The sequence below is a fragment of the Puma concolor genome, chromosome D2 (genome assembly GCF_028749965.1).
Source record: "Puma concolor isolate L17-30 chromosome D2, mPumCon1.1.hap2, whole genome shotgun sequence".
Taxonomy (NCBI): Eukaryota; Metazoa; Chordata; class Mammalia; order Carnivora; family Felidae; genus Puma; species Puma concolor.
In genome coordinates, this window is record NC_141677.1 from 77010890 (window position 1) to 77035632 (window position 24743).

General features: G+C 50.1%; 1 protein-coding gene across 2 annotated transcripts; it reads left to right on the forward strand.

Moving 5' to 3' along the window:
• Positions 1-24158, forward strand: BAG3 (BAG cochaperone 3). Of its 2 annotated transcripts, none has more exons than XM_025918226.2 (4): positions 1-333; positions 16759-17088; positions 18436-18840; positions 22791-24158. In XM_025918226.2, exons 1-4 carry the CDS (start codon positions 148-150, stop codon positions 23607-23609), a joined length of 1740 nt encoding a protein of 579 aa, XP_025774011.1. In that variant the 5' UTR covers positions 1-147; the 3' UTR covers positions 23610-24158. The 2 variants fall into 2 exon arrangements, with proteins under 2 accessions (XP_025774011.1, XP_086537135.1); XM_086681009.1 differs by having other exon boundaries at positions 22794-24158.
• The last annotated feature ends 585 nt before the right edge of the window (positions 24159-24743 follow it).

Here is a 24743-nt window from a genome sequence, read left to right on the forward strand (position 1 = left end):
TTCCCGGACACGTCGGCGGCGCGCACCGCTCTCGAGCCGGCCGCAGTCAGCGAGCGACTCCGCGCCTGGAGGCCCGGCACCCCACGACCAGGCACCCCGCGACCCGACACCCCGGCGGCCGCCCCTTCGGGCCGACCCCAACCCAACATGAGCGCTGCCACCCACTCGCCCATGGTGCAGATGGCGTCCGGCAGCGGCGCCGGCGACCGCGACCCCCTGCCCCCCGGCTGGGAAATCAAGATCGATCCACAGACCGGCTGGCCCTTCTTCGTGGACCACAACAGCCGCACCACGACGTGGAACGACCCGCGCGTGCCCCCCGAGGGCCCCAAGGTGAGCCGGCCCGCTCGGCGCCCCGGCCGGCGCCCCCCCTCGACGGCGAGCGACGGGGACCGCTGCACCCGGCCGGGTTGCGGGGTCCCGGAGCGCACCTGCGGGTGGACGCCCGCGCCCGGGCTCGGCCTGCTGTGCCCCGACGAGCCCCCGCTCCGGCCCGCCCTTGGCCGGCGTCGGGGCAAGAGGGAGGCCCCGGAGGGGAGGAAATGTTTCCCCCCTCCGCTGCGTCAGGTTCCCGGGAAGTGCGACCCGCGCAGTGGCGCCAGGTGCCGTCCACCGGCCGGATCCGAGGGACCGAGGACCGGGTGGCTGGAGCGGGCCCGGGCTCCGGAGGGGCGGCCGGCCTGGTCACCTCTGGAGGCCCGGGCCAGGCCCCGCCGCCTCCTCTGCCGCCGCCCGCCGGGGCGGAGGTCCCGGTTTCCCTGCGGTCCGCGCTGCGGCGGACGCCGGCGAGGGGGCCCACTCGCCAGCTTGGGGGTGGTCTCGCAGGTGTTTTGTCTCCTAAAATTCCTCAACTTGCTCGAGGGGCATCTTAACTGGCTCAGGCACAGAGTGACTCAGGGAACTGATGTAAATATACTCCCCCGTTTTTATATCTGAAATTAAAATTGTTTTCTTCTTTGAAACGATTTTCAATAATATATTTTAGTATGATTTGTTGAAAAACAAGGCGTTCTTCTGCCAGGCAATTTCTGAACTAAAGATGTGAGACTGTCCCATGGTTGACCATTGCCTTAGGACATTGCCTCACGCTGGCGTGAAAGAGAATGGTTTTTGTTTTTGTTTTTTTTAATGGCATACATTCCCTTCCTTGTTATGGTATTAAAATACTTAGGATTTGTTTCCAGTAGATACACAACAAATACAGAAATACTTTCGTGAATGCAGCATACCTTATTTACATATATGCAGAAATATAAACTCTTTAGTCCTTAGGAGCATGAAAATTTGGAAATAGAAAGTTGGGATCAATCTGTTAACTTAAAAAATTACAACTAAGTGTGTTACTCTTCCAATATTCCACAGATTTGTGCTTTTTCAAAATAAAAGTCTTGGCAAAAAGAAATACACTTAAAGAAAGGGTAATGATATACTGTCTGGGCAAAATTTTAAAAAGCCATAAAGAGCTGGTCAGTTGTTTTGAAGATTTAAAAATTCACAAAATTAAAAATGCTTTATAATTATTTTAGAAGAAATATTTGCATCATCAACTTTCATTTCTAAATGACAAACATTGATAAAAATCTGGTGCCCAACAGTGAGACGTAGGGACATTCAGCAACTTCCATTTATAAGAGTTGAATTGTATATTTATATCTGGAAAATTAGTACAAGAGTATATAATTAGCTGGGATGGGTATAATCATATATACTTTTTTATATGCCTGCTCAGCCCATTATTGGGTGAAACTAAAGCACATTTCAAACCAGCCCTGTTACTGCAGTCTACATGGATGTCGACCTTTGGTGTGGTGTAAAACTATCAGTTTGAGGCCTCCTTCCTATAGAGACGGGGACTGTCAGAATCTGCCATACCCTTTGTTGTAAGTGAAGGTCAAGTTTGAACATAGCCACTGTTAAGTGCAGTGTAAACCCAGAATGCCAACACTTTGTTTTTAGCATGAGACTCACCCAGCAAGTTGAGATCTTTGTGTACCCATCCAGTGAGTTGGTTAGGCTGTGGTTTCATAAACTCTTTTTAAAGGGGAAAAAACAGGTTAAGTAACTTTCTTTCTTTCTTTTTTTTAAAGATTTTGTTTTTAAGTAATCTATACCCAACATAGGGTTCAAACACACAACCTTGAGATCAAAAGTCACATGCTCTACCGACTGAACCTGCTAGGCACCCCGGAATTACTAGAATTCTTTTTTTTTTCTTAAGTTTACTTATTTATAAATAAATAAGAGAGACAGAGACAGAGTCTCTGAGACTCTCAGACAGAGAGGAAGACAGAGAATCCCAAGCGAACCCATGAAACCACGAGATCATGACCTGAGCCGAAACCAAGAGTCAGACGCTTAACCGACTGAGCCACCCAGGCGCCCCTATCATTCTTAACAAATAGAAAATACGGCTACTAAATCAGAAGTCTGACCCTGGAAAAGGGGATTTGAAAATTAAGTCAGAATTTTAAAGTTTGAAAGGCCCATGAAGATCTCTTAGCTCAATCTCTTTGTTTTACTGACAAAGAAACCTAGACAATTAAAGTGTGTCTCCAAAGGTCACTCAGTACCAATAGCAAAGAGAACTACACCAGAAAGTCCTAAGAGGCAGGGTATCTGTTCAGAAGAAGGTAGAAGTGTCTTGAATTTTTATGAAACTGTGAAGCGTGCAGGCTGGACTACTTCATTGTCTTTGTGTCCTCTAGGCCACCACGTACTGGGTGGCTGACCTCTGTGCTGTGATTATTTGGATGGTGATGACTGGATATGATAACTCAAGAAATGAGTTCTCTTTACCAAATTAACTACTCGAGATTTGTCCGCATGGCACAAAACTTGAGAAAACTGACATTCAGTTTCTTAGCTCCTTGACCTTCATTGTTCTCATACCTGTGCTTTGATAATACACAGAACATCTGGGTGATTAATTCAGATTCTCTTACACGAATGACACTTTTTCTCCAGACTAAATACAACGGAAAATCTTCAGTACTGTTTCATATTAGAAATTGGCTTCTTACTTTGTAGTAAAAAGGGTCCTGGTGTAAAACAAAGGGCGTTTGGGGGGGGAGATGAGCTAAGAGGACCTTTCAAGCATCCTTATTTTCAGGAGGAGATGCCATCAGTTGATAAAGAGGAAGCCCTTTTTTGGGGACGGCAGCTTCTGGGTGTTTATGGTCTAACCTTGCTGGGAAAGGAGTGGCTTTCATGGAAAGGAAGTGACTACAACTCTGTTTCATTGAGTCTTGTACTCTGTCATTTTAGAGTTGATCCTCCCACATTGCTCTGAAGTAGTGAGAGTGACTGTTTGTCCCTAGTTTTACAGAGGAGGCAAGTGAGAGCAAGCGTCTTGCCCTTCATCAAAGAGGCAGGGCAGCCTACAGGCTAAGACATTGGGCTTTACCTGACTCCACTCCATGCACCCGGACCTCCCCACCTGCAGTCTTCCTGGATGTCAATTTTCTGCACTCACGGGCTTGCCACTAATCTTCTGGCAAGTTCATTCTGGTCCAGGCCCCTTCCCTGGCAGAGAGGTTGGTGCTCACTCTGGAGTCTGAAGGTGCACAGCCGCCCCTCGCCTGCTCTCCCCTGATTAAACAGAGACCAGATGCTTTGGAGTACTGTGCTGTGCTGCTCTGTCAGAAACCTTCCTGGGACAAGGGGGGAGACCCTTCTCCCTCAGTGAGCAGAGCTTTCTAGCTCTGTAGACCTTAGAGGTCACCAGCACAGAATCCCGAGGCCGGCAGTCTCCTGGGAAGCCTTTTAAGAGCACAGATTACCAGCGGCCTCATCCCTCTATCTGTCCCCTGCCCCCGCCCCCCATGTTTAGTCCACATTGCCCAGAAATCTGTATGTCTGAAAGGTTTCCCTGATCCTTCTGATTTTGCCACACTGGCATTTGGGAGCCCCTGGTGGATGGTGATCCCATTTTGTAGGGGGAGGGGAGCTGTGATTTACTGTACCCTTTCCTGCATATGAGCCCTGGAATCCCTCAAGCTGTGCCTGTCTAACATCTAACCTGCATAGCCTTTGCCTGAGGCCCCATTTTCCTTCTTGGTGAAACTCCCTGGTGCCGACTTGCATGAGTATGAACATGGGGATGGCAGTGCCCTGAGTCAGATCCAGGGCAGTCCCAAGACCCTTCTGTACCCCAGAAAGATGTGAGCCAGAGCATTTTCTTCCTGTTTGGCCCTCCCAGCAGAAGCTCACCAGAATAATCTGACAGATTACATTCAGGCCCTGGAAGAGAGATGTAGAAACATCCTCTCAGAGGAAATTGGAAATGTTTGTAGTTACGATTGAAGTGGAGAGACCCACTTATTCTGCTTCATGTTTAGCAGAGCCTCCTGAATTTTCTTACAGATGAGATCATTTTGCTCTTTGCAGATCGATTAGAAGCTCGTGGGCCTCTTAGCAGAATCAGAGCACAATCAGGAAATGAGTGGTCCTTCTCCCCTTTGTATTTCCAGCAAGTTGCAGTGATGGAGGAGCAAATTCCTTTGCGACTGATGAGCAGGGATTTGTTGGCGGGGAGGATGAAGAACGTGGGCCACATGCCTTAATGCCCAGCTCATCCAGGACCTCCATTTTACCCTCCAGAGAACAGGCTGTGTTTGGCAAGAACTGAACATAATTCGTCCCCTGTTTTGCAGCGTAGCTTTGCCCTTTACGAGGGGAAAGCCGGTACACGGGAACTGTGGCGGCATTTGACATTAGCCAGGGCCGAGGAAGGCTTAGCTGTTTGATGCTGTTGGGGCCGGTTGTGAGTCAGAAAGCTCCATACCACCGGTGAGGCTTGATTAGCACTGTCCTCCTGTCCCCATTTCTGGAATGACACACAGTTGCCTTATATAAGGCACTCTACATATCTATTACTTCCTATTGGCATTTATAAACGGTCTGATGCTTATCATCAAAGGTAGGAAACCGTGCATAACCCAAACCTACTCTTCCTCCTTTGCATTTTTGCTGTTGTAATGCTGCTCTTAAATATTTAAGACACCTTACGTAGGAAAACTGGGAGCAAAAGACAAAGGCCTTGCTTATTAGGAACCTCTGAGGACCCATTAATGCTGATGAACGCTGAAGAAACCTCTAGCAACCTGATTATGGAATTCTTGAGCCCCTCCCTGCTCCCCATTTCTGGCTCATCAAGTCTTCACTGGGTCTCCTCTTGTGCCTCTGATCTCAGACTCACGGCTTGACTTTTGAAGCTAAGCACTAAATCCCATCCTTTGCAAATGTGGACATTGATTCCCACTGCTTGCTTGGCATTGTGTGACTGCGTGAGATATGTGATGTTACTAAGTCATCACTTATTTCTGTGTAGATTTCTTTGGGGGCCTTAGAAGCCAGGCAGCTTGTGACAGCTTCATTAGGGAGAATTTCTTTAGGATAGAATGAATCTAATATTTTTTCGTCTGCCAACATGTTTGTATAAGTATGTGTATATGCACACACGCGTTTATATTAACATGTCAAACACTGGTTAGGGGATTACAAACCTTATTTCTTTAAATCCTCAAAACAGGTCTCTAAGATAGAAACTACTAGGTGCTTCTGAGGCCTGTCAGCTGTGATAAAGCGGAAAGACTGTTGTGGCCAGAGGTTTACCCTCACCTTGCCCCCTCTGAGCCTGGCTGCTTCTCAGAACTCCTTTATACTCAGAGCTCACCAGGCACAGCCCCCGTTGATTAGAAACCACTTGTGTCTTGAGTCTGGATCTGACTTAGGAGATGGGCCCAAATTCTTCATTCATTCGTTCCGTCCGAAATTGACAGAGTGCCTATTCTCTGAAAGTCACAGTGTTCAATGCCATATGGAGGACAGTTCTGTCTCCTTCCGTAGCTTTCTCTGTGCAGAGTTTCTTACGTGTAGATGTCTCCAGTTGGAAGCAGGCTCTCCCTGCCCTGGACTCCACATCACTTTGATTCAAATCTTTCTTCCAAAAGGCGGCACTTTTCTGCTTTGCCTTAGGGTCATGTCCCTGTGGGCCGAGAGTTCCAGGGGCAGGCTGTGTCTGTCATCTTTCTGTTTCTCAGTGCCTGGCAGGATCCACAGTCTCAGTAAATGATTCTGTGCGGGGAAGGGTAAAACACGGGCTGGGTTCCGGAGTGGACAGGCTGGTAAAAGAAAAGCCACCCTTACTGAAGTACAGTCTTAAGCCCAGAGTGAATGTAAGTTGCCGAAAGCTCTATCTGTTCGTTCCAAAGTACTGCAGTGTTGTCCTGGGCTCCCAAATGTCCCCCAGGAGCCAGTTCCTTTTTACTGTATTTCTAAATGGGCTTTTCTCCACAAAGGACTTAAGTATTGATTCCCTGACTTCATCCTTATGAGTCTGGAGAAGCTCTTTTTTGTCCCTACCAGCAACACAGCATCTTGGAACAGACCTGCTGGAGAGGCTGGGAGCTCACAGCAGCCAGACACTGCTGATGCCCAGCTGCACAGAGAGCAGCCTCAGCACTGTCAAAGGAATCTCTCTCTCTCTCTTTTTTTTTCTCCTTGTGGCTGGCAATAAGACCAGATACTGCACAGTGAAGCTTCTTATTCACTGTCAATTCAGAAAAGCCCAGAATTTCAGATTGCTCACTGCCTACGTCAAGAGCCTGTAAACAGTGTGGCTGCCCAAGAACTCCTAGCACAGAGCTGTGTCCCCAGTGACTAAGGTGAGACTTGCCACTGAAAATTCCCTCGCATCCTGTTGGAGAACAACCATTTCCTATCTTGAAATAACTTCCTCAGTGTTCCTTAGGGTAGAATTGTAGACTTTTGGTTATTTAATTTAATTTAATTTTTTATTTTATTGTTAAATATTTATTTTTGAGAGAGAGACAGCGTGCGAGCAGGGGAGGGGCAGAGAGAGAGAGGGAGACACAGAATTTGAAGCAGGCTCCAGGCTCTGAGCCATCAGCACAGAGCCTGACTCGGGGCTTGAACTCACAAATCTCAAGACCATGATATCTGAGCTGAAGTTGCACACTTAACCAACTGAGCCGCCCAGGTGCTCCGATTTTTTGTCAGTTATCTTAAAGATTCTTCTTGGACACTGAATGGATGAATAAATAATTTAAAAAATCCAGGGGTGTCTGGGTGTCTCAGTCAGTTGAGCGTCTGACTTTGGCTCAGGTCACGATCTCACGGTTGGTGGGTTTGAGCCCCATGTTGGGCTCTGCGCTGACAGCGTGCAGTCTGCTTCGGATTCTCTGTCTCCTTACTCAGCCCCTCCCGCACACATTCTCGCTCTCTCTTTCTCTCTCAAAATAATGAACATTTTAAAAAAACCTTTTTTTTTTTTTAATCCAAACATCGGGAGGCTAGGGAAGAATATGTGTGTGCAGAAGACAAGGCAGCTGCATCACTTTTTGACACTTCCAAATTAGTCCCACAGACCCTGAGTGTCAGAGTGGGACCAGCTCTCCTGCCCAGATGGAGCTGGGTTTTCTCCCTCCTGAGGCCCCATGCTGGATGCACAGGGCCGTGGTGACTCAGAACTGAGCGGAGTGCCCTCCCTCTCGCCTGCCGTGCCTCGGCCAGGCAGTGACTCAGCACCAAGCACTGGCTCCCTGGCCCAGAGCACACTTGAACTGAATGTTCCAGGTCTTGAGCCCCAGCCCGGCTCGACTGGGCAAAATGAAATGCTTTCTCCCCTGCTGCGTTTTACCCTGGGAAGATGAAGGGTTTGAAGACAGCCACAGTTATTATCAGAGTGCACGGTGTGGCAGGAATAGTGAAAGGGTTAATACATCTCTGGTCTTGATGTCAGACACACCTGGGTTGTAGTGATCTCAGATAGACCACTCACTCTCTCCAAGCCTCAGTCTGCCCTTCTGTAAAATGGGAACACAACATTCCCTGTCCAGCAGGATTGTGACGATTAGGGGGATAGTGCATGGAGAGTGATGAGTCAGGGCCTGACTGGACATGTGTGTATAACCCGTGGAAATAGTCACAGCCTCCACTAAGAAGTGGGAGAGGACTCACCACATGGCAGACAGATGTGGCCAGACATGGGTCTGTTGGCTCCCAGGTGGGGCTCCAGTCTTGTTTCTCAGAAGCAAAGGCCTCTTATCCCCCTTGTACCACCTCAGCCAACTCTCTTTCGACCAGTGTCTGGATGCCCTCAGTACCCTCCCCAGGGTTCCCATGCCCTTCATAACTCAGGTACACGTCAGGGGAGTCAAATGAAGGCCGCAGGGCCTTCTGGGGCCTCACCCAAACCTACAAACCACAGCCCCAACCAGCTTCACTCCTGATTCATCCCTGATTCCTCAGCCGAGACAGGCCAGGAGGAATTGTGTTTCCTGCACTCTGCTGCATGGGGTGGTGTCTTAACTCTGAATCTCGACTCCTTAAGGGGAGTGTCTCCCTCTGCATCTCTGCACAGGCCCCAAGACAGTTGCTAGGCAGGAACTAGGTGCCCGGTCAAGTGTTGTGGGGAAACTGAGCCACGTTAAAGAGGATCCGGCCATTTCCATTTGCACAGCTGTTCTGGACCCAGCTCTACGGGGTGGAAATGGCACTGCAGGTGGAAGGAGAGAGGGCAGTTTTCTAATTGCCACCACCCTCTTGGGGGGGAGTGTGACTGTTGGAGGAATGCTTTGAGCAGCTGTTCAGGGTGGGGAGGAGAGTCCCCAGGAATTCCCCTCAAGGAATCATTGAACCAGCTACCCTTGGTTAAAGGGGCCCTTGCCCTAGCTGCTTTGGTGAATTGGAGGCTGGGGTAGGGGACTGTGTTTTGTACAACATGCAGGTCTAGTGAAGCCCTGCACCCTGATACCAACAAACACTTGCATAGTTGGTGTCTAGCAGACGGTAGAGCCAAGTGATTGATCCGTGTTCCACCACAGCATGAGACAAGTCCTCGAGAAACGCATGGAAATGGACCACGAGGGAGTCTCTTTATCTAATTCAGACAGTTTGCTTCCTGCTGTGGAAATTTCAGGTACTTTTCCATCTGTGATTCGTGATTGCAGATTGATTAGAGCAGGTGTTCCCTACCCCTTTTTTTTTGGAAGAGGAACTAGCTAGTGCTTTTCATTCCCTGAAGCTGTGAACTTCAGGAGCTGGGCATTCAGTGACTGGGGTTCCTGGCTTGGTAACTGCCCCTGTGACCTTGGGCCACATCTGCTACGTGGAATCCTTGAGGAGGGCTCCAGGGGGTGGGGGAAACGGGAAAGCTGGAGGCTGACGCCAAACTGGCCAGCTGTGGCCCATGGTGCCTGGCCCCTGCCCTGGTGGGGGACACACTGACTGTTGGTGTGATACCAGCAGATGAATTCTGCTCCCGGCCAGGTCCTCCTGTCCCAGCCTGGCCTGGTTTTTCTCACTAGGTCTTGGGCGGGAGTGCAAGGAGCCCCAATCAGTGTAAGTTGGGTGTGGATTTGTCCTCAGGGCAGGCCCCCTCAGAGTCACTGGACTAGGGCTTTTTGGGGGTGGGGGGGGGCCCAGGGGGGTGGTGGTTAGGGCTCAGGCCCTAGAGTGTTGGGCTGTGATTGCTTCCAGGTTGGAAAACATAGATACAGTTCCCAGCAGAGAAAATGGCACCCTTGCTAATTAGTGTTCTTAAGACGCTCAGATAAAGGAGCTTCTAACTCTTAGCAGGTTTATTCCTAACTGGTGAGACCACTGAGGTTTTAGGCTTTGTAAACTATGGGCCCAACCAACTGTTTCTCAGAAAAGCTGCATCTACCGATAACTATTTGTGGAATGAAGGAACGTGATTGTGTAGGGCTTGGAGCACTTAGCTTACAAAGACTTTCTTGTGCCTTATTTTACTTCTATCTTGCAAAAATCCCTGGGAGATGTGGGGACTTTTACTGCCTGAGAAACTGAGTCTTGGTAGCAAGGAATCCTGTCTGAGGGCACATAGCTGGTGAGCAGCAGGGTGGGATTGGAGTTCAGGGTGGCAGCTTGGAGCCCAAGGCTCATGCCGGTTCACTCCTGCTTGTTTGGACACAGCCACAAAGAGAAGAGGTGTTAAGTTTCATCCCTATAGAAAGTTTTCCCCAGTGGGGACACATAGGGACACCCAGCTCAGCGATCCCAGGAGAAAATAATATGTGCTTTGATAACAGGCAGTCAGATAAAGCCTGCAGTCACCTGTGGCTGAGTTGCATCTAGAATTTGTGGTCAGCACAGACTCTTGTCTTACCAGGAGTGTTGTATGGGGATTTCTATGGAGGTGGATTTTGCTTACTGTTCACAATTTACCCGCTATCCATTATGTGCCCCAAACGGGGTTTAGGCGGAGGGAGAGACCCTTTATCACAATCCAGTGGGAACTGGAGGAATTTTGAGTTGGTTGTGGGATATATTAAATTGGCAGTGATAATTTCTATGACCTGAAATGCCAAACAGAAAGTCTTGGAAGAATGTTGAAGCTCAGCTATGTGCTCTAGAAGGAGGTTTTTTCTTCTGCTCTGTTTCCTGGCTGCTAGAAGTGAGCCAAGCTACTCAGTTTTGATCCAGGTCCTGCATATATGGGGAGGTCAGGATTCCTGTTTTCCTCCATCTTTTTTTATCTTTGTTTTAGAAGTTTTGAAGTATCATTAGTAAAATTCAAACCCTGACCGTTGTGAAGGCTCTTCTGGCCTAAAAACCCAGTTAATGGATCTGTGTCCTACTTAAGACTCCAGGCCTGTCTAGGCGGAAGTGCTGTGGGGCAGCCCTAAGAGTTACCTTTGTTACTCTTCCCCTTCATTCAGACGTGCTGATGGGAGCTGTAACTTGTAGGTACCAATAACACTTTGAAGAGGGCTGTGCCGTGGAGTTGAGTTTAGGGGTTTTCAGGGATCAGAGGCGACTCAGTGTACAGGGAACTGACTGTGGATGGGTCAAGGCAAACCCTGCTCCCCGGCTGTCCCCAAAGCAGCTGAGGCCATGAAAGTGCAATGCCCCAGCACAGTGGTTGGCATATGCCTTGTAGGTACGCAAGAATGTTGTTCTTGCCCTGCTTTTAAGGCACAAGACGTCCTTCTTGGGGGTTGGGGGGTCAGCAGCCTCCTCTTCATTTAGGACATGAAACGTTAGGGCACTTTGAATCCCAGTGACTTCTGTTATGATTTATGTTTATTCATTTCTTGAGAGAGAGAGAGAGTCCGAGCAGGGGAGGGACAGAGAGAGAGGGAGACACAGAATCTGAAGCAGGCTCCAGGCTCTAAGCTGTCAGCACAGAGCCCGATGCAGGGCTCGAACCCACAGGTCATGTGAGAGCATGACCTGAGCTGAAGTCAGATGCTTCACCGACTGAGCCACCCAGGTGCCCTTGTTATGATTTAAGTGAACACAGTTAAGAGTGGTCATTTTTAGATTTCCGTGACACCAACTTCTCTTTGTTTTTGAGCTTTATGTAAACGTTTAGAGGTAGAGGGGACCTTGCAATAAGAGCCATGGAGAATGTCAGGGCTGAAAGGAACTTCACTAGATCAGTGTTTCTCAATGCAGTCCTGGTTAGCTTCACCACACACCTACTGAATCAGACTTCTTGGAGTTGGGCTTGGGGTCTGCATTTTTGTGCATTTTCTGGGTGCTCCTGATGCCCCCTAGAGTCTGAGAACCACTGCTTTACAGAGCATCTGGGTCTCCCCTTCAATTTTAATAGCTGAGAAAACTAAGGTCCAGAGAGGGGATGTGGGCTGCTTGCATAACAAACATATTTAGGGGCAGATCCAGGATTAGAACCAAGTGCAGTCTCTTTCCACATCTCTTAGCTGCCCCCTTAGCGTACATTGTTATTAAAAACCAGCAAAGTTTAGACGTGCTCTTAAGCAAACAAGACTTGCGGAAGTCCAAGGGCTCACCCAAGCTCAGAATCTGATCCCAGGCTTCTCTGATAATAATACCTTGTACTTAACAGGGCAAATTTTGACTCATCTGGGGTAATTTTTCCTGCTTTTTATCCTGGCCATCTCCTGGAGTTGTTTAGTGCCCTGAGATATGCCTCAAGATTTTCCTGCAGTGCAAAGCAAGGGAGAAAAATTAACCAATTCATTTTATAAATGAATGCAGTGCGGTTCCTAATTGGATCTTGTATATAGGGTTCCTGATGTCTTTGCCCAAGATATAGATGGTGAGCAGAGCTACACTGGTCCTTACTCCTTAAGAAGCTACACACACAGAACCTTGGAGGGCAGGACCTCTAGTGGCCTGCCTGGTCACATGATCACAGCTCACCCTTCCCTCCCCGGAAGACTAACCCCAAGGCAGGGGCGATCCCTGGTCCCCACTGAGGTCAGAAGTGGGGCAAGTAGCAAGTGCTATGTCGAGGATGCTGGCATAACCAATAGGCTTTTTCTGGACGTGCTTGAACTGTGAAAAGACTTCTTAGGAGACTAAGGAGGCATGTTCTAATATTCTAGGAGAATCATAACTGTTATACATTTGTTTCTTTTACTTTTGTCATTTTAAATTTTTATACTTTGAGGCGCCTGAGTGGCTCATCAGGTTAAGCATCCAACTTCGGCTCAGGTCATGATCTCACGGTTTGTGGGTTCAAACCCTGCATCGGGTTCCGCACTGACAGTGCAGAGCTTGCTTGGGATTCTCTCTCTTCCTCTGTCTCTCTGCCTCATGCTTTCTTTCTCTCTCAAAATAAGTAAACTTGAAAAATTTTTTAAGTTTTATCTTTTTTTTTTTTACACTCGGTGAAAAACACCATAGAAGTACAGGAAGGGCAATTTAATTCTTTTATGTGGTGCTTTTTTAGTTAGTAAAAACTGAAGCATCTGCTACTGACAAGACTCTAATGATAGAGTAGACATGTGAGAAGATGGGTTGGGCTCAGTATTCCTGGTGTGGACCTTACTCTAGGCGGGAGCCTCATTTCTGGTTTATTTTTTTTTTTCTTTTTTTTTTTTTTTTCTATTTTTTTCTTTTCTTTCTTTTTTTTTTTTTTAATTTTTTTTTTTTCAACGTTTATTTATTTTTGGGACAGAGAGAGACAGAGCATGAACGGGGGAGGGGCAGAGAGAGAGGGAGACACAGAATCGGAAACAGGCTCCAGGCTCTGAGCCATCAGCCCAGAGTGTGACGCGGGGCTCGAACTCACGGACCGCGAGATCGTGACCTGGCTGAAGTCGGATGCTTAACCGACTGCGCCACCCAGGCGCCCCTCATTTCTGGTTTAAATTATGCATTCATGTAGAAGCATTTAGTTTTCTATTCTGTAAAGCTGGTATGGTTTTTCTGCTTACCTAAACCTAGTGTTTTCCTAAACAATACCCCAATCAAAGTGGAAGGGGAACGTTCCTTTATTTATTTATTTTTAGAATGTTTGTTTATTTTTGAGAGGGAGAATGAGCAGAGGAGGGGCAGAGAGAGAGGAAGAGAGGACCCAAAGTAGGCTCTGCACTGACAGCAGAGAGCCCGATGTGGGGCTTGATCCCACGAACCACGAGATCACGGATCATAACCTGAGCCGGAATCAAGAGTTGGAGCCTTAACCAGCTGAGCCACCCGGGTGCCATGGGGAAGCAGTCTTTTAGATGTGAGGCTCATGAAGAGACATGTGGTTTGTTACTGAATGGCATAGATGGGCCAACTCAGACAGAACCCAGAGTGCAGAACCTCAGGGTCCCCAGGCCACCCTTCCTGTCGCGGCCTCCCTGCTCAAGCCAGCAGGCACCGACACCTGCCAGGCCAGCCCCAGGCTCAGAACGGGAGTCTCGGTAGCGGCCCCTTTCCCCTCGCTCCTACTGTCTTGCCAGCCTTTCCCTGCACTCTCCTGCTCGCCCTTCTGGGTCACCCTTCATTTCCATGCCCTCAGCTCTGCTTTGCCCACACTTCCTTGCTCTCGTCCCTGACTCTTCCCCTCATTTCCTGCGGCGTCCTGGTTTTTCCTTCTGGCTCCTCCCGTCTTGCCGAGGCATCTCTCGTCAGCAGCTCTCGGGATGGTCAGGCCTCTGGGCCTCCAGCCTTACCTTCTTCAGCTCAGCACTCACCTTCATGCGCTGTCCCCTTCCCCTCTGCTGCTCGAACGAACGCCGCATCCTGCCTACAGTGACCACAGCTTTCCTTTACCGACCAAACATGGCACTTCTTCCCAGACCCAGGTGGAAGGAATATTGGCTCCAGGAGGTGGTCTCTGCTGTCACCTCCTCTGGGCAGGCAGAAATACTCTTCCTCCCCTCCCTCCTTCCTTTGTCTTCCCTTTTCTCTTTTAGTTGTACAGAAGATATTCAGCGAGATGCATAAAATGCACAGCTCTTGGCAGGCGGCTGCAGTGCCGTCTGGATCCAGGGGCTTCCCCCAGGAGGCGCCAAGCCTCAGCCAGGCCTATCTTAGGTTTCCAGGCCCTGGAAGGGGCTGAGTTGGAGGCACAGCTAACAGCCGGCTCTGTGGGGGCGGTGGGGTTGGCGGCCCTCACCTGTTGAAGCCGGATAGTGCGGGTGGAGTGTGACAGGGGATGGGCAGTAGGGCAGGGGGAGGTTCAGGGAAGTGTGTATTTCGATAGATCTGTACACAGGCATATACCTGTTTACCAGCATGCAGAAAAAGAGCATTTCCATCCTCATGGAAAGGCTCAAGACCCTCCCAGTTACTCCCGTTTCCTACGGGGCAGTCACTACTCTGAATCTTCTATCAGTTAACTTTGCTCTTCAGTTTTGATTCCTTTGACACTTTGGGGTCTGTGCAGCATGACCGTGTGCCTGTTTGGGGAGGGAACTTGCATGTGTTGCTGCCTTCTGGGCATCCCCCCCCTTGGATGTGCCCTCCCAAAACCTCACAGCAGTCCTGCCAGATAGATGGGTGTCGCTAGCCCCGTTTTCTAGGTACTACGGGCATCAAAGCTCACAGGCTAAGAGAATTCCCCCAGATCACAGAACTGTTACTAACAGAGGTCGGACCGAACTGGCATCCTAGCTAAGACAGCCCCATCCTAGCTAGAAAAGCCCATGCGTTTCCCCCACCCCCTTCCCAGAGCCTCCCAGGCTTTCCCTGTAGTTTTGCTTCCTGTTTGTTTTGTGCCGTAAACTGTCTCGAAAGCCCCCAGTCGGCAGGAATGGAGCTTTGCCAGTTTGGTGACCCCCATAGTACCCAGCGCCCAGGTAGCGAGATGGTCACTGGGAGATGGTCGGTGGATGAGGGCTTCCTAACTGCCCTGCTCGAGGATTGTGCAGGCAGCTGAGGCTTGTGTGCATGGCTGGGAGGGAACGGTGAGGCCCCCAGGCAGCCAGCACAGAAAATGCCCAGGACTTGTCCAGGCCCCGGCTTCAGGCTGGAAGGAGGGGTGTCCCAGCGAGGGGATAAGATGCTTAGATGGCGCGTTATGAGTCAGCACTGAGTAGCACTGGGTTTCTACGGCGTCTCTTGGTGCCTTGTCTCAGGCAGGGATCGGGTTTTGAATGTGAGGCCTGGACCCACTCCCTGCTCTTGGGTGACCTGAGAGCTAAACAGGCTGAAGTAATGTCGCCACCCTGAGCACGTGGGTATTCTAATCTGAGAGCGCCTGTCTGCTGGCGTCCCCAAGGACACAGCGACACCCTTGTCTCTTCTGTGTGCAGGAGGCCCTCCCCGGGGCAGGGGCTCAGCAGGAAGGAAGCAGTTGATGGGCCTGAAAGAGCGAAGTTTCAGGGTCCACCACCACTGACTCTTGTGCAGGAACACAAACACAAGGCAAAAATCACAGTGGTCCATCACTCAGAATGCAAATCAGCCCTCAGCTTTCCTTCCTTGTGACTGGTTTTGCAGCAGTGAGAATTCTACCCTGCAAACTCCTGGACCCTCTGTCTTTGCCTCTGTTTGCAGCTCGGCCTTCTTAAGGAAGGGGAGCTCTCCTCCTTAATAGTCAACCTACCCAGATGTGCGTCAGGGGTGCAGTTCTGTAGCTGCCTTCTCTGTAAAGGCCCTTCTCGTGTTCCAGGAGATGGTCCAGACTGGAAATCCTGGGGGTCCCTGACTCTGGTTGCCCAGCCTGTGTTTGGTGAGAAAGGACATTGCCCCGTGAGTGACTGACCGGCCTTGTTGTTTGAAACCAGATCTTCCTCTGTGGTACATCTGGAACTTGGCCTTCTCAAAGGGTCCCAAAATAGCCAGGCCGCTGAAGGGACAGCTTCATGCGAGAACATGAGAGGGACCCCGGCCACTCCTCGCCGGAGCAGAGCAGGCTTTGTTGGCCTCCTCAGACCAGCATAATTAATCGTTGGCTTTCATTCTCCCCCTGTGCTGCCCCCACACTCCTCATCATCTCCCTTTCTTGCAGCTTGTTCTGAAAACGTCCCCGAGTAGGCAGCCTCGTCCCACAGCCGCTTCTCTGCAGAGGTGTGCCGACTGTGTCCTGTGTTTGGGTCCAGCACAAGTCCGTGTTAGGAAACGCTAGGACCTTTGAGGAAGCGGAGAAGCCGGCTGTGGTGTAGTGAGTTGGACTTGAGTCATCCTCGCACCTTCTGATCTGGGTCTCTGATTTGGGGGACAGTCAGTGGTTCTCCTACGTAACTGCTGCCGCTTGTCACCCATAAAAGGAACCTGTCTGACCAGTTTGGGAAATTGGGACCTCTTGGTGCTCAACGGGTACCTTGGCCCAACTGCTTTCTCTTGAGGCCCCTAATTCTTAAACTGCTGGCCATAAACAGCCGTGTAGGGGACGGGATGTGTGATAGAAACGGGGTGCCTGTGAGCTGTCTGTGCTCAGCCGTCTTGGCTGCTGCTGGGGGGCCCAGAATCACTCTGGGAGATGGGGACCCTTAGCACCACGCTTTTGCCACTTCGGGGTGCTTTCTTCCCAGTTCCTAACCAGTCTGTTTCTCCTTTTTTGTGTTTTAGGAAACACCGTCTTCTGCCAACGGCCCTTCCCAGGAGGGCTCCAAGCTGCTGCCCACGAGGGAAGGCCACGCTGTGTACCCCCAGCTCCGACCAGGCTACATTGCCATTCCTGTCCACCACGAGGGTGTGGACAGCCGGCAGCCGCGCCCTTCCTTTGTCTGTTCCCAGCCCGGCACACAGCGATTCCGAACTGAGGCGGCCACAGAGGCTCCTCAGAGGTCCCAGTCACCTCTGCGGGGTGTGGTGGAAGCCACCCAGCCAGATAAACAGTGTGGACAGGCGGTGGCAGCAGCTGCGGCGACCCAGCCCCCAGGCTCCCACAGACCTGAGGTAAGGAGAGCGGGCTGTTGTGTTTTGGGGGCAGGCCCCGGACCCTGGGGCTAAAGTGCAGGGCATCCGGGCCTGGCCTGCAGCGGCAGAGGTCACCCAGCAAAGACAGCACTACGGCCACACGGTGTCCCCCCCGCATTTCACAGCTGTGTTGTTTCAAGTGGGCAGGGGTCACGGCTTGTCTTTGGGGTTAAGGAATTGGGCTTCACAAGGGTAAACAGCTTGGTCCAAATGCATAAAGGTACAAGTGTGGCATTTCTGGGACCGGAAGCCTGGCCTTCTGGCTCCTAGTCCGGTGCTTCTTCCTCCTACTGGGCTTTCTGCGTCAGCACCACAGGGATAGCAATGTGTTCTTTCACTCAGTTCCCTACTTAGGGGTGAGTATTAACTGCGTGGAGCTCTGTTGATGGGAAAATGAGGTGGCATGCCTGCCCTCACCGTGTCCCATGGTTTCAAAGGAAACCGAAAATAAAGAGTCCGGAAGTCAGCTGCTTGATGATAGGGTTTTATTTTTAAGCCTGAGGCCAGTGCTTCAGTGCCCTAAACTCTAAAGGGTTCTTAATCTAGTTCTTAGCCAGGGATTTGAGGGCCGGTGGACCCCAGTAAGATTCCTGAGCAGTAAGTAAGCCGTTCTGGGTTTTCTGTCTGCAGATTATCCGGCTGTATCCACTGGCACTGTTTTTGAGCACAAATCCTCTGCTCCGTGTCTGTGCCCAGAGTTGGCATTGCCTCCCTCAGCCCTACTCTTTTCCCTTTTCAGAGTAGTACCTATGTATGTAATATTTTTGTTGTCAAAATCAAAAGTGACGCGTCCATCAGAGAAATCTTACCAAATTTGAGCTGACAGGACCCTTTGGAGCCAGCTGAGGAAATACGCGCCTGACTTTCTAGGTGGTCCAGGGGCTGGCCACGTGGGATGTGCTGCTTCCGGTGCTTAGCTCGTTCTCTGTAGATGAGCAGAGAAAGGGTTAAGGAAAGACGTGGCCTGCAGTGACCACAGGTGCGGCAGCAGTCAGAACCAGCAGGTTGAGCACCACCGCGTGCAGCCCAGGTGCCGAAGCATATCCACAGACGGTCTTACCGAATCTTCTAGTCACCTCGGGGAGGGAAGGGGCATCTGCTCCATACTGTAGATGGGGCTCAGAAGGCGATGGAGCTGGTAAGAATTGGAACACTCCAGACTCTAGAGCCCTGAGTCCTAGCACCACAGTTTGGCAATGGAAGGTTTACAGGTGGAAGGTCCTGTTAAACATGTTACCCTGAGGAGGCACGTGATAGAGACGAGGTTAGAGCACCTGGGTAGAGGGTCACTCATGGAGCCATGCCTCTACCCTTTGTGTCTCGTAGCGATCTCAGTCTCCAGCTGCTTCGGACTGCTCGTCCTCGTCCTCCTCGGCCAGCCTGCCCTCCTCCTCCAGCAGGAGCGGCCTGGGCAGCCACCAGCTCCCCCGGGGCTACATCCCCATCCCCGTGATACACGAGCAGAATGTCACCCGGCCGGCAGCCCAGCCTTCCTTCCACCAAGCCCAGAAGACCCACTACCCAGCGCAGCAGGGTGAATACCAGACCTACCAGCCCATGTACCACAGGGCCCCGGGGGATGACTGGGAGCCGCGGCCCATGCCGGCAGCGTCCCCGTTTCGGTCTCCCGTCCGGGGTGCATCCAGCCGGGAGGGCTCCCCGGCCAGAAGCGGCACACCTGTGCACTCCCCTTCGCCTCACCGTGTACACACCATGGTCGACAGGCCTCAGGTATGGAGTTGGTGTCAGCAGACTGACTATGGCAGCCCCTCTCCAGGGGCTGAGGAGCTCTTTGCAGGGGCCCTGGTTCCTCCACTGGTCGTGACCAGTTCACACACGTGTTATTGGGGGAAAGGGAGATCCTGGAAATGGCTGATCACCAGCAGAAGTGCAGGACAAGTGCTGGGAACTCTCAGTACTGTCTGTAGCTTTTGCTCATTTTTCAGTGCGGCTGCCTTTGGGGCAGAACTTCAGCCACCGTGAAATGGCTGGACAGCAAGTAGAGTGTCACCCACACACGCTGTCTCAGTGTTTCAGTGCCCACCACGCTTTGTTAAGGCACTTCATAACCCTTCCGCATCCTAGCCGCAGCCTCGTCTCCAGTGCTCCAGACGGCTTGTCTCCTCCTCACGGGTACCCCTTCTCCACTCTTTCCATTCTTGTCGCCTCTGTGCCTTTGCTCATGCTGAACCAGCCCCCTGCGATGCCATCGCGATCCAGGTTTTCCCCATCCTGCAGGGGACAAGCCAGTGTTGCCTCTTCCATGAAGCCTACTCCTCTTTCTCATGGCACCTCATCACAGTCCCTTACAGCTCTGCCCGTGAGCACTCTCTGCATTTCGGAAGTGCTCATCTTACCTGTTTAGCTCAGCTCGGAGCTTGATGACAAGGACACGTCTTCCACCTCTCTCCCTGATGGCAAAGGACCGAGTTGCCTGACTGATGATGAGCCGGCTGGCTGGCTGGGAAACATTCCAGTCTGGTGAAAGTTGCAGGCACAGACCTGCTCATTCTTCAGGGGCAACTCGTGGGCACGTCCTGGAGGAGGGGGTCGCTGGTGTCAGTAAGCTTGGAGCTTAGCAGAGCCTTGAGCAGCCCTGGGACCCCACCTTGAGCAGCCGAGTTCGTTTTCTGCCACAGTTTTTAGAGGGAAAGCCCCTTGTAGACAAATGCGGGGTGTCTTACTATAAATGGTGACAGCACCGTCGTGTGGTTCTTTTTTTAGCTTCTTTGTATAGGAAAGAATTTCAGCCTTACAGAGGAGTTACAAGAATCATACAAAGAAACCCAGTCTACCCTTCATCCATATTCACTGTTAACATCTTGCTGTATTTGCTTTGCCATTTCTTCTCTCTGTATGTATCGTCCACGTGGTTTCTTTGTTGGAGATTTAATTGTAGATATCATGCTCTTTTACCCATGAATAATTCAGCAAATATTGCCCTAAGAAAGACCTTTTAATTCATAACCACAGTACAGTTACCAGAATCGGGACACTTAACCTCCTTACGTTGTTAGCTGATACACAGTCCACTTTCAGATCTCCTTGAAAGCAGTTTCTCCTGCTCCAGGATCTAATCTAGGATCACGAGCGCTGCATTTAGGTATCATTTCTCTTCAGTCTGCTTCAATCTGGAACAGTTCTTCGGCCTTCCTTTGCTTTCATGACCTTGACATTTTCAAAGAGGACACGCCATAGAGCAGTCCCTCTTTGGAGTTTCTAAAGTCATTTTTCTCAGGGCGCCTGGGTGGCTCAGTCAGGTAAGCGTCTGACTCTTGATCTCAGCTCAGGTCATGATCTCACAGTTCATGAATTTGAGCCCCGTGTCGGGCTCTGCGCTGACAGTGTGGAGCCTGCTTGGGATTCTGTTTCTTCTTTTTACCCCTCCCCTGCTCTCTCGTTCTCTCAAATAAATTTGAAAAAATAATAAGAGTCATTTTTCATACCCAGCCCTTTTAAGCCCAAAGAGGGGTATGTGGCTGGTTCCTGAATGGTAAGGGCCAGATTTGAGGTCATGTGCATTGGCAAAAGAATCTGATGGAAAAGGATGTTGCTGGCGTTCAGATGGCTAAGTAGCCACCAGGTCCTTCCTTGGGCTCAGGAATCCCAGGAAAGAAGTGCCCATCTGCAGTGCTAGAAAAGCTTCCCCTCATGTCTTTCCCATATATTTCCCATAGTCGGTGAAATAATATTTAATCCTGTTTCTGCTTCCCATAACCTTGTTTATGGTGCCCTCCTTTTTAGTGCTTGTTCAGATTTCTTTTTGAACATGTACAAAGATTTGACCTAACTGAACATTATAGTGGAATTTAGTATTTTAGTATTAGTATCTCTTATTTCCCAGTTCATGGAATTAGGATGTCAGTTTTTTTTTTTTTAAGTTTATTTATTTTGAGAGAGAGAGCCAGTGGGGGATGGGGCAGAGAGAGAGGGAGAGAGAGGGAGAATCTCAAGCAGGCTCTGCACTGTCAGTGCAGAGTCCGACATGGGGTTCAAACCCACGAACCGTGAGATCATGACCTGAGCTGAAATCAAGAGTCAGACACTTAACCGACTGAGCCACCCAGACACCCTAGGGTATGTGAGATTTTTAAAGGGTTTTGGCAAAAAGACTAATTCAAAACAGTATACAACTCTATGTGTATTGAAACATTATTTACGATAGCCAAGATACGGAAGCAGCCCAAGTGTCCATTATGAAGAAAATGTGGCATGCACGCACGCGCACACACACACACACTGGACTATTACTCAGCCGTGAAAAGGAATGGAATCTTGCCATTTGTAACAACGTGGATGAACTTAGAGGGTATTATGCTAAGTGAAATAAGTCAAATGGAGAAAGGGAAATATCATACGATTTCACTACTGTGTGGAATCTGAAAAACAAAACAAAAGCACAAGCAAAGAGCCAAACGGGCTGTTAAATGCAGAGCACAATCTGATGGTTGTCAGAGGGGAGGTGGATGGGGGGATGGGCAAAATAGGTGAAGGCCATTAAGAGGTATAAACTTCCAGTTATAAGATAAGCTACAGAGATGAAAAGTACAGCGTAGGGAATATTGTGGCGACGTGTGGTGACAGCTGGGGAGTGCACTTACTGTGGTGAGCACCTGTAATGTGTGGAAGTGTCAAATCACTGTGCGGTACACCAGAAACCGTGTAACACTGTGTGTCAGCGACACACGCATAATAAAGAAGCGGGGTGAGGTATTCACCTAGATGCTAGGAAAGCTAAGATACTTGCTTGAAGCATAGCCCTTTTTAAAAAATACCGCTTGTGGTCACATTAAAAAGTATGGGCGGCCAGGAGTCCGTGCAGAGATGCGCGGCTGAGTGTTGGCTCTGGGCATAAATGTGCGCGGCAAAATCCTCAGAGTTAACTATTTTAGGCACCTTGCTTATTCTCAAAAAATAGATCAGTCTGGGCAGAAACTGCTAGGCTGTCATAGCTTTAAAAAAAAAAAAAAAAGATTAGGGAAGCCTGGGTGGCTCAGTCAGTTGAGTGTCCGACTTCGGCTCAGGTCATGATCTCGCGGTCCGTGAGTTCAAGCCCCACGTTGGGCTCTGTGCTGACAGCTCAGAGCCTGCAGCCTGCTTCAGATTCTATGTCTTCCTCTCTCTCTGCTTCTCCCCTGCTCATGCTCTGCCTCTCTTTCAAAATAATAAATATACATTAAAAAAAAAAAAAAAGATTACAACTCTTCTGAAATGGGAGATGAGACTGTCACACCCTGAACAGAACTGTCCACACAGTGTAAGGAAGGGCACATGTGGCAATCATTCCTCCATGGCTGTGCCACCGAGATTCTGAGTCACCCAGGACTTTGCTTTGGGCTAAACTAGCTCAGCAGTCAGCGAGTTTTTTGATATTTTCATTTTGAATACTACATTGGTTTTCTTTTCGTTGCCCTAAGAATACCATCTACAGAAAAATTCAGTGAATGGTGACAGACCCACACAGTCCAAGGTGATGGGTGATGAATGGAAACAAATGGTTTGGTCACCTTACAGGATCAATATGTTTTTATTTTGTGACAGTATTTGGTCGACTTTGAAAATCTCTTTTATACGTTAAAGCCATTCCCCAGTTTTCTTTATGGTCTGTACTCACTACAAACAACTGCCTGTGACTCTCAGCCAGTTATTAAAAATATCTCTGTGTCCTTGCCTCCTCTCAGCAGCCCATGACTCATCGAGAATCTTCACCTGTTCCCCAACCTGAAAACAAACCCGAAAGCAAGCCAGGCCCAGTTGGACCAGATCTCCTTCCTGGACACGTCCCGATTCAGGTGATCCGCAAGGAGGCAGATTCCCAACCTGTTTCCCAGAAGCCCCCACCCGCCTCTGAGAGGGTGGAAGTAAAGGTTCCCGCTGCTCCGGTTCCCCATCCTCCCAGCCCCGCCCCTTCTGCTGTCCCCTCGTCCCCCAAGAATGTGGCTGCAGAAGAGAGGGCAGCCCCCAGCCCCGCCCCTGCAGAGGCTGCACATCCCAAGTCAGGAGAAGCTGAGGCGCCCCCAAAACATCCAGGCGTGCTGAAAGTGGAAGCCATCCTGCAGAACGTGCAAGGGCTGGAGCAGGCCGTGGACAACTTTGAAGGCAAGAAGACAGACAAAAAGTACCTAATGATCGAAGAGTATTTGACCAAAGAGCTACTGGCCCTGGATTCAGTAGACCCTGAAGGACGAGCTGATGTCCGTCAGGCCAGGAGAGATGGTGTCAGGAAGGTTCAGACCATCCTGGAAAAACTTGAACAGAAAGCGATAGATGTCCCAGGTCAAGTCCAGGTTTATGAACTCCAGCCTAGCTCCCTTGAATCCGATCGGCCGCTGCAGGAAATCATGGAGATGGGTGCCACGGCCACAGACAAGAGTAAGAAAAGTGCGGGAAACGGAGAAGATCCCAAAACTGAAACCCAGCAGCCGCCAGAAGCCAAAGAAGCAGCGACGGCAAACCCCGGCAGCACGACGGACACAGCTGGTAACGTGGCGGCACCGTAGTCTCCACTGGACACAGATCAGACCCGGGGACTGGGCGCTGGCGGTGTGCTTTAGGGAATTTTAAGTTGCATGCATTTCAGGGACTTTGAATCCGTTTGTTTTTACTTTTCATAGGCGCTTGGTACGCAGTAACTTGGGTGGAGGCCACACACGCTAATTAAAGGGCTAAAAGGAAAATGATGCTCTTCTGTATTCTTACTCTGTACAAATGCAGCAGTTGCTCGTTTCAGAACTTTCACCCCATTGCTTGGTGGCGGGGCCCCATCTGTGCGCGGGCACCATGTGTGAGCCACGCTTGTACTCTGTCTTTGCACAGCTCTGGACCGAGGGAGGCGTTTGGCTGGTGGATGGGCTGTTGATTTCCCATCACACAAACACGAAACCCATTTTTCGGAATTGTTGCTCTTTTGTTGGGATGATCTTCATCTCCTAGCTAAAATACCTAACCTCAGATAGAATAAAATGTGCAAGGAGCCCAGGAATATCTGTATGCTGGATGACTTTAATGCAACATTTAAGAAAAGTAAAATAAAGTAATAATCAAACTCACAGTGTTTTTTGGTGATTTCTGAAGTGCTGAGGAGTGTCAGCATCAAGATTGTGTCTCCCTGGCTTCAGTGACAGCGACAGACACATTTACTAGCTGGCTCTGGGATCCACATGGATCCTGGCCCACATCGTGAGAATGAGGGTCCATCACTTTTGCATCCTCAGATGGCAGCTGTTTCCTGGGAAGACTCCGGGCTGTGCACCCAGGTGATGGGACTGGACCGGCCACACCTCTCAGGATTGGCCCAGCCCTGGGATCACTCGGGCAGCATCTCTGCTCACCCGGGCCACCCTCAGGCCTCGGGGAAGGGCTGGGCTGGTTCAAAAGCGCAGGAGAAAATCAGACCCTGGTGTTGCCGGAGGCTGACCAAAGTGTTCTGTGGAGTCCAGGTCACTGGAGGGTGGGGAATGTGTTCTGTGAGAGCCTTGGGGTCATCTTTATCTGACACTTCTCTGAGTCATCTAACCAGCCTGGGTTTATCGTCCCAGATTGGGTTCCTAGAAGCCATTGGGGTTAAGATCAGATTTACTCAAGCCGCTGGGTAGAAGATCCCTCTTTGTATGCCCGTGTGTTTTGAAAGCTTG

Bases quoted from the DNA above. Each gene is read 5' to 3' on its own strand.
- BAG3 (XM_025918226.2), top strand. From the start codon at position 148: ATGAGCGCTGCCACCCACTCGCCCATGGTGCAGATGGCGTCCGGCAGC. The intron at 334-16,758 runs GTGAGCCGGCCC...TTTGTGTTTTAG, and splicing joins TGCCCCCCGAGGGCCCCAAG to GAAACACCGTCTTCTGCCAA. The intron at 17,089-18,435 runs GTAAGGAGAGCG...TGTGTCTCGTAG, and splicing joins CAGGCTCCCACAGACCTGAG to CGATCTCAGTCTCCAGCTGC.